Source organism: Symphalangus syndactylus, chromosome 11 (genome assembly GCF_028878055.3).
Source record: "Symphalangus syndactylus isolate Jambi chromosome 11, NHGRI_mSymSyn1-v2.1_pri, whole genome shotgun sequence".
Classification (NCBI taxonomy): Eukaryota; Metazoa; Chordata; class Mammalia; order Primates; family Hylobatidae; genus Symphalangus; species Symphalangus syndactylus.
In genome coordinates, this window is record NC_072433.2 from 101470464 (window position 1) to 101480557 (window position 10094).

The following is a 10094-nucleotide window of genomic DNA, read 5'->3' on the forward strand; positions in this document are numbered from 1 at the left end:
TTGAGTGCCAGGCACTGGCCTACATACTAGGAATACATCAAAAGAAGATAGAAACTTACTGCCCTGCCTTCATGGAGCTTACAAGGAAAGACGTGCATTTTAAAAATAATGGTTCATTACATTTGTGAACTAGTAAAGCTTCTGGCCTGTTTTAGGCCTGGGGGAGAGGGATGGGATCTACTCAGAGAAATCATCACTGGAAAATTGATTTTTACACTGAAGTGAGAAAGGTGCATTCCCAGGAAGGGAGGTAGGAAGAGCATTCTGGGAAGAGGAAATGGTTTATTTGAAGGCAGTGAGGCAAGAAGGAGCTCAGTACATTGGAGCCAGCTCATTGGGCCAGTAGTACACATAGCAAAAGGGGAAAACGGCCTGGCATGAGGCATGGACAGGAGGCCAGGTCTTGTGGAGCACTTGGGAAAGGTCTGCTGCTGACATGCCATTGTTCTTCTGGCATGCCTAATAGGCTCAGACATCGTTTTTGCCCCTCTATACATGACTAGCCAGGACCGTTTTTTTGCTCCATTTGTTTTAGGTATAGGAAATTGGAGGCTAGCAAGCTGTGATTATAATGTGGTATGAACTTCTAAATATTTAAGCCAGAGGTAGTTTCAAATGTTGATGCACAGTTTTCAATGACCTAGGCTTGTCTGCATTCTTTACCTACTTTTTAAAGTTTGCTTACAGCAAAGAGTGTCATCTTGATCCTTGTGTGATTTCTGTCTGTCTACATGAGGATGTGAACAAGTACTGCAGGTTCCAAATTCCCAGAATTTCTGAAATCAGGCACCCTGTTCAACACCTCTAACTGCATTCACTCACAGGCTGGCAGGAGAGAGCAGAGGCTTGCCATTTGAGGGCCTCTGAGTGGTGGCCAGTGGAGGGTGCACACCCTTGCAGAAGCCGCCTGGGAAGACTGCTCCAAGAGTCACAGCTAAATGGAAGGAGAGTGTGCCCTTGGCATAGGGAGGCAACATCCTTCTCCCCCTTGGTAGTGTTCAACTGGGATAAGGCAGCTAACTTTGAAAATAAAAATACAGGGTCAATTTTAATGTCCCGGTAGTAACAAGATGGCCATTTCAAGTCCCAATTGTAGAAAATATAATTTGGGGGCATAATTTAACATTATTTGCTTTTAAAAGAAAAATAATAGTTTTAATTATAGTGAACTTTTAAAAAAAATGGTATGCTGCATTATCTGTTTACTGTTGGATCACTTCCCCTTTTTACCTCAAATAATAGCATTTTATTATGTGGTATAATGCTTTGGGAAATGTAATTTGCATAGATGTATTTTTAGGAAGCCCATAACAAGTCCACAAGGGATATAAATGATGCTATTTATAAAAACTGGTAATTGCAGTCTTTCCCCTAGTGCTTCTTAGAAACAACTTCCTTAGTGTTACTTTTTGTCAAGATGGTACCCTCTTTTATTCTTGAATCAGGTGTGACTCAAGGGTCATGTGCACAGGCTTTTTTGCCATGGAATCTGAGCCAAATTTGAGGTTAACCTTGCCTGGGTTTTACAAAATGTTTATCGTTCCTTGATATTTTCTTAACCCTCATGTCTCAAAAACTGTTCCTTCAAAGTCTCATCAGATAGTACAGATCTTTTATTTACCTTCTTGAACTGCCTCTTGCTCAGGTTTCACTACAGATCTTACTTTGCTTAAAAAAAGAGAGGTTGGCCGGGCGCGGTGGCTCACGCTTGTAATCCCAGCACTTTGCGAGGCCGAGGCGGGCGGATCACGAGGTCAGGAGATCGAGACCACGGTGAAACCCCGTCTCTACTAAAATATACAAAAAATTAGCCGGGCGCGGTGGCGGGCGCCTGTAGTCCCAGCTACTCGGAGGCTGAGGCAGGAGAATGGTGTGAACCCGGGAGGCGGAGCTTGCAGTGAGCCGAGATTGCGCCACTGCACTCCAGCCCGGGCGACAGAGCGAGACTCTGTCTCAAAAAAAAAAAAAAAAAAAAAAGAGAGGTTATGGCCTGGCGCCATGGCTCATGCCTCTAATCCCAACACTTTGGGAGGCCGAGGCAGGTGGATCACCTGAGGTTGGGAGTTCGAGACCAGCCTGACCAACATGGAGAAACCCCCTCTCTACTAAAAATACAAAATTAGCTGGGTGTGGTGGCACATGCCTGTAATCCCAGCTACTCGGGAGGCTGAGGCAGGAGAATCTCTTGAACACGGGAGGCGAAGGCTGCAGTGAGCCAAGATTGCGCCATGACACTCTAGCCTGGGCAACAAGAGTGAAACTCCGTCTCAAAAAAAAAAAAAAGAGAGGTTATAGTACCGTTAAATATATGTGGACACAAAAATGTTGTATGTAATGGAATTTATGGTGACTTTGTTCCAGCCCTTAAGCTTATGGTAAAAGAGTCCCTCTATTCTTAGGCTGAGGAGCTCCATTCCCTCTCCTTCTTAAGGATCAGATTTATTTCCTAATTGACTTGATCAAAATTGGTTTACTTGCATACAGAGAAATTCACCAATATTTGAATAACATATTTGAGATGCTTTGTAGAGTTGGATTATCTCTTCTTCTAGACTAAGCAGATTCCCATGGAGTCAGGCTACAGGGCAGTCTTCTTGGGATTCACTTCTGGCAGTTGATTACATCTCACATCAGCTCCTTAGGGATCAAGAGGATATGGATGGAAGTGACCTAGACACTCGGAGAATGTAGACATTTCTTCATTACCAAGACCAATATGGGAATTAAAGCTTAGAGACCAAGATCTCTTATTGTTAATATTTTTATAAGTCATGGGATTGCCTAATAGAAGAAATAGAAGAAAACCACTCACTACCCTTCAAGAGAAGACCGTTATGGTTGTAATTACTTATTTTCTATTTATTCTTCTACCCTTCTGCTATTTGAGGAAGTACTGAGGACCTGAGGGTTTACTATTTTAAAGGTCATGATAAACAATGGGATGATTTCTAAGTAGCTTTGTACTTTTGGCTGAAGGTGGTAGGCAAGCAACATGGTTAGATCATAGTGTCTGTCAGCTTTTGGACAGCACCAGCTAGTTTCTCAATGTCTCCAATTTTCCAGTAAAGTAATTGTTTTACTTAGCATTCACAAAGTTATTTTATCTTCCTAGAAATATATATATATATATAAAAACACATCCTGAAAGCTATGAATTCTCCCACAACTATGAATATATATGATTGTTTCAAGAGTGAAAAATAGCCTTGTGGGTAAGGGTATCTTTCATCTTATACTAGAATTAAGGTTGCTCATTTGTTCTTTTTGGTTCTCTATTTCTGTAAATTAGAGTGACTCTTGGTGGCCTTTTGACTAGAGTATGGATGACTGGATTTTTTGGTATAATTATCTTTAAATATCGAGTAATATCTGTCCATTCCTAGGGATGCAGGTTGTTATTCAATAAATGGTTCTCTAATAGTGATTTATAAACCACTAGACTTTGACAACATCTAGCATGACTCCCTCAACAAAACTGAGGACACTTCAGATAATGAGTGATTTAGGTTTCTTCCATCCCACTAGTAGTTCTATGTAAACAAAAGCAATGCGTAAAGCTTTCGCAGTTCATAGCAATTTGAAAATCACTATGCTAATTAAATTTTAAAATTTTATTCAGGGAGCAAAAAAACAAGTCAGTTCAGGACAGAAGCCTTTACACAGCCTTGCCTTTTCCTTAAGATTTGATAATAATCCTTTCCACGTTAAATTTGCCCTGTGCCGAGGAAATCTTAATTTAACTTCACATGGTAACTCCATCAGTTGTCTGTTAAACAGTTTGCATCCTGAAGAGCAATAAAACTACCCTGTTAAGTCGGTAAGAGGGTGTTCCAAAACAGCACAAATTAGCTGGAGCTCATAAAAAAGAAATGATTGGTATGAAAGAATGCGAAACCTAAGGTCTGATTATACTCCTTTTCCTGTAACACTCTCTCTTTCCATTTGAGGATTTGTTTTCCCCTTCCAGTGTACAAAGAAATCCTGCGAAACTGATCTGAAGCCATTCCTTGGTGTTGAATGTTTGAGAATGTGCAATACCCTCAAGGATTTTTAAAAGTGTCTTATACAATTTGACATTGGGTGTTTAATTTTGAAGAGGTTTTAACTTTCTAATTGCTTGCTTTTTGGTTCTTTCTGGTGTGTTCACTGAATTTCATCAAATAAAGCCCCAGTGAAGAGAGTGTATCTTTAAGTTCTTACAATGGTTTCTATTTTGTGCAGAGCAGCTGGAGGAGATGGGCCTTTTCAGTCATAAGGCTGAATTCCTCCCCACCAGTGTCCTTTCTTGGGGACCTTCACTTCCCCTCAAGAAATTTCACAAGTGGATTGCAAAAAAAATTCTTAAATATGACAGCTGCCATCTTCCGGGTACAGGAAAGTATAGCTGGAAGTTGTTGTGAGCTTTTAGCACACAGCTCATGGACTCCACAATTTCACCCAATTTTTCTAAACTATCAGCACTTTTAATTGGCAGAGCTGCCCTTCCTACCTCTGAAGTACCTGCACTCACACTGGCACTGTTGCTAATCAGGAGATTTAAACCGAGGGATGACTCGTTGATGACCAGTTTTATGAGGTACTTCCTTCTTTCTGACCCTAAAAGCAGAAGAATGAGCTGAACAAGCAAATCACTATAAAGGAGGCTTGGGTTGCCCAGGCTTAATCACTGGGCTGAAACACCACACACTCTCCCCTCTTTCCTTGCAATGAGGACATTTGAAATTGACCTCCACCCTTAGTAGCAAATATCAACTTGTAATTTGAAGACGCTTAGAGGGCATTTTTGATACAATTTGTCTTCAAAACTTCCTTGAATGTTATTTATTTTCATGACCTGAGGAAACCTTGCAAAACTCCAATGGCATATAATATTAAAGCAGAGTGCTTTATAAAATGTTGTTTGCCAGAATTGATTGTTTCATATATTTTTATGAAAGAATAATTATTTATGTCAGTCAAGTATAGTAAAAATGTTTTTATGGTTCTAGGACATTGAGTCAGTCAGCCCCAGGGAAAGAAAAACAGGCAATGTGTTCAGGTATTTGTTTTACCTTCCTTTTGGAGGGCAAGCTGATTTGTGAAAGATCTTAAAGCCGTTTTATTTTTACATAAAAGCATGATTTTTTTTCAAATTAACTATTTTGATAAATTTTAATTATAGGCTAATAGTCTGTTTAGTCTAATAAACTGGCTATCAAACTGAATTTTGAACTTTTAGGAGCTATTATAAATCCCACAGGAGGATACTTTAAGCCTAGAATATTTTGAGCATTAGTGTTTTTTATCAGAGCCATTCTCTGTAGTAGTAAAAATTCTGGAATTTGTTTAAAAAGTATAAATTTCATTATTATGTTGAATCTTTTGAAGATGTCTTTTTCACAATTGAAATAATCAAAACCTTTCCACAGTGTGCTATATGAAGGAATTTCTCTTTTTCATAGGCTTGTATCCTTGTTATTAAAGCTTGATCCCAAAATGGTTTTTCAAAATGATTCTTGGAAGTATTTGCAGAATGAGCATAAGTAGATGATTTAGGGTAAAAATATGTCACATTTTAATTTTTCAAATATTATATGATACATGATTTTGAGGGAAATGGGATACCTGAACTTCTTTTACATCCAAGGGCTCAACATGGCTTACAGTTTCTGTGCTATAATGGACATAAATACAATGGAGAAAAGCACTACATTTAATTTTAACTTGGCAGCATCTAAGACTATCAACATGTTGGGATTTCCCTAGAGGTACATAGGTAATAGTAACTAATTGTCATTTGCCTGTTCAGTTTGATCTGGCTTGGCTTAGGGTAGGAAACATTAACAACACTTGTCATTACTTACCTTTTCTAAAGCAAAGTCCCTCTCCCTCTTCCCCCCTTAACTTACCCTTTTTCTCTCTTTCACCATCTTCTCTGTTAGAAGGAAAGATGATAAACAAGCCAAGGGAAACCTAAACCTTTGCTTTTAATATATTGACTTCCTAAATACACTGTATTTTCTTCATTTTGTTTTTAAATGCTCAAGCATCTTGAAGTGGCAGGTTAGTGATTTTGCTTAAGATTTTTCTAAGAAGATAAATGAAATGAGAGAAAAGTAACCAGGATACATTTTCTGACTTTGGTGAAAGGAATATGACTCATCTTGTTAAATGCATACAGGGATCTTAATTTCAGAGAGTAACATATGTTAGTCCCAACTGTTTCTACATCGATTGTGGTGGTGACAAGCTTTGGAGAAAATGTTGTAAAATCATATTTATTTCCATTTTTATTCACTTTATGAAACAGAATCGTCCTGGAAATAGACGCTGGGTGGACAATAATATTATGCCATTACTTAAATTACTATAACCATGAATGTGTTGGCAGGAATTTACCTTGAACCTAGAAAGCTTTCGGAAGTGAGCCAGCTTCATCCTGCATAACTCTAAAAATTAAATTAAAAAATAAAGGTTACTTTCATCAGATTCTCTTATGACTTATACCTCCCTAGATTAATAAGTTTATGGTTTTCTTCACTAAAATAAACAGTTAAGGGGTTTGTATTTGAACAAAAAGGTTTCTAAGTGGCTCTGGAGGTATAACTTAAACGGGTAGAGTTAGGATAATGGAGTGAGGTATATAGATAATAGTTTTGATAATTACTAAATGATTGGATTAATTTCTTTTCCACCTTGCAACAGAGGCACTCATTTTTAATGCATGTCTTAGATGACACCCAGTGAGAAACGGGCCAGTAGCAGAAAAGGATGGAGCCTGAGAATAAACACAAATAAAAATCCACTTTCCAAGGCTCTTGATTCCAGTGATTTTCCACTCCTGTTAGGATTTTGATTTCTTTCCAGAAAGATCTCAGCAGAGGCCACCTGCCAGGGGAGAACAATATTCAACTTTTTATGCCAACTACCCTCTCATAGCTGTCTCTAGTAGTTAGGAACCCCTCAGGTTTTTATGACCTCTGCTTCTTAAAGAACCATTGCTGCCCTGAACCACCAAGTTCCCGTAGAACCCAGTGATTGAGGAGTAGTACCTAGGAGCATATCTGCAAAAGGCTAGCCTGTGTTTGTCGAGCATACACTATACCATACAGCAGGTAGCTGTATGGTGGTTATCCTAGGTGGTCACTGATTTGGTCTCATCAGCCTGCTACAACTCTTTAGACTTCATGGTGGAGGTTTGAAAGTCAGTAAAATGGGTAGAGATGCTTCCCAAGGCCATTCTTTTCTTTCATTAGTACCCAGATCTAAAATACCTCGTTTTCATTGTCTGTGTATGGCACAAAATAGCAAAATAACATCACACCCTCTGCCTTTACTTTCCTTGTTTATCATGTCTTGAATGTCTTCACAAGTCAGTGAAATGACTCATAAGAATTTTGACCCTCTTGTTTTAATAGAATGTTTATGGAGTTTATCATAGCCACTGCATATCCTCCTTTATCTAAAGCAGTGACTGTACCTTGGGATCACCTGGAGAGCTTCTAAAAAAAATTCAGACACCTGGGTTTTATCCCTGGAGATGAAGATTTGCTGTGAGGCACACAGTTCTCAGCACTAGGATTTTTACAAACTCTCCAAGTGATTCTGTAGTCAAGGTTTAAAACTACCAATTTAAAAGTTATACCAGTTACAAAATAGGAACAATGTTGATTATTTTGGTATCCATATTGCTTGATTTTTAGACATTCGTACTTTATCATATAAAATAGGTGAATTTGAATTTCCTGTCTTGCTTTGAAATACAGTGCTTCTTAATGCATTATGGCTATGGAATAATTACAAATAAGAATATACAGTCATCCGTTAGTATCCATGGGGGTTCAGTTCCAGAACCCCACTTCCTGCCATGAATACCAAAATTCATGGATGCTCAAGTCGTTTATAAAATAGTGTGTTACTTGCATGTAACCTAGGTACATCCTCCTGTGTACTTTAATCTCTAGATTACTTATAATACTTCATACAGTGTAAATGCTCTGCAAATAGTTGCTAAACAGTATTGTTATTGTTTAAAGAATAATTAAAAAAGAAAACAGTCTATAATGTTCAGTACAGATGCAACCATCCATTTTTTTACCAAAGTATTTTCAATCCAGTTGAATCCATGTATATGGAACCCATGGATATAGAGATTCAACTGTATGTGATCCTAAATATAGATATAGATATTATGAGATGAAGAGTAGGAAAAATATCAATGCTAATCAAGTTTTATAACTGAATAATCATTTACTCTGCTTTAGTTGTCTCATCTCTAAAATCAGAGGGCTAAATCAGAATGTCTAAATACTTGGCAACCTCTTTCTCTGATCATGTGATCAGTAGCACTTTCTTTCTGAGGATACGATTTCTTCATAGAACTAGATGGAACAGGCTATTTAAGCCCTCTGGAAATATATTAAAGCAGTATTGGCTCATCATTGGCAATGTTTCCATGATCATAATGATCAGGGCGTATATTTATTTTCTCCTTTTCTCCTCAATCTTGTCCCTCCTGCCAGATTTGTTGCAGCAACTCATTGAGTAAGCCCAAAGATGCATTCTTTGGTCTATAACTGAATAGCTAAATCACATCTACTTTCTGTGCCTCTGTCCAGTCGACTCTGCCTGTGCCCTGCCATTTACGTTGTTATCTGTTTGTTGAGACTAGCTGGGCAATGTCTGTGGCTCTGTGGTCCTCTCAGGGTTGAGATTCTATCTGGAGGTGTGACCTCCCTTTCACAGACCCCTGAGGTAGTTCCTCACATGCCCCCTTCCCTGCTGGGAGGTTCGCTGTGCCCAGGACTGATGAAGTGGCTGCAGCATCTTGACCTTGCCTGGGCCCTCCAATCGGTGCCCCAGCAAGTAGTTGCTGGTCTTTCAGCAAAGAAGACTCTCACAACTTGGAATGAGCACACCTTGATCACGGAGCAGGAGGACTATAAGTCTTAGAGTACCACACAGAGTCTCTTTTTCAAGAGATCAGAACAATGGTCTGTAATTCAAAAAGGAACACTGTTGGTTTTTTCAAAATGAAGATGACCTGTGCCTTTCCTAGTGTCATGTTAGTAAACCTGTAAAATAGTATAATGGTTACCCCTTACCTTCAGCACTTCATCTATCTCTGTTGCCTAGGTTAAGGTCACTGTGATCTTCCTGTTATGCTTCCTCTTGTGTGTATGGAACACTGAAGCTGTGTATATGCTGAGATAATTTATTGTTTTTATTCCTGGTGCATGAAGGCCTGCTGATCTCATCTTAAGATTAGAGGTTGATTCTTTATGGAAAAATCCTTATTTCTACCCCATATACATTTGTGCTAATCTACTCATTTGTTATTTGTTCCTATTATAATTATAGGTATATAACTGATTTGCTCTGTTTTTTAAAAAGTCTCCAAAAATTCACCAAGTTGCTTTTAGGCCATTTATTTCTTAGAATGGAAATGTTTTTTCCAAATATGCTTTTGTTCTTAAAATATGTAAACTAAAATTTTAATCCCAGTTTAAGGCACATTGCTTACATTTGTTGATGACACATTTTCTGTAATACTTATTGAAGACAATGTTTTTAATCCTGAGAAACTTTTGCATTTGATGCAAAACATTTTCTAATGTGTCTGAGACAGAAAGTAGTAATGCTTTGGGTTTCTCTTCTCTCCTTGTTTTCAGGGTGCTGGTTGCACAGCCCTGGTGGTAGCTGTAGTGGCAAGGAAGCTAGAACTTACCAAAGCAGAAAAACATGTGCACAATTTCATGATGGATACTCAGCTGACTAAAAGAGTAAGTTACTATCCATATATCTTCAAAGAGAGAATATTATTGTGATTTTTTCAATGTTAGGAAATATGTTTTTTATTTTGACATCTGAAGCTGAAATGACATGGTTTGAAAGTATAGGCATTCTTGGAATCACTTCCATTTTATCACATTTTGAGAATAGACTATTTCTAACTTTAGGTCAGTTAGGAAGTAATTGGGCAGTCTTGGTATTTGGATAAAGATGAGTCATTACCCAATGTTAGGTATGCCTACTTGTTTAGATTTCAGTATAGTATATTATTGGATTGAGTAGGAAGGAAAATACTATTAATGTAACATAGTAATTTGATGGAA

The 10094-nt window shown here is 38.2% G+C and overlaps 1 protein-coding gene across 3 annotated transcripts in view; it reads left to right on the forward strand.

Moving 5' to 3' along the window:
- KCNN2 (potassium calcium-activated channel subfamily N member 2) overlaps nucleotides 1–10094 on the forward strand; it is a 147100-nt gene that overhangs the window by 114336 nt on the left and 22670 nt on the right. For all 3 annotated transcript variants that reach the window (XM_055298462.2, XM_055298464.2, XM_055298463.2), the window contains one exon: nucleotides 9651–9761. In XM_055298462.2, coding sequence (XP_055154437.1) covers nucleotides 9651–9761 — 111 coding nt within the window. The remainder of the gene's footprint in view (nucleotides 1–9650; nucleotides 9762–10094) is intronic.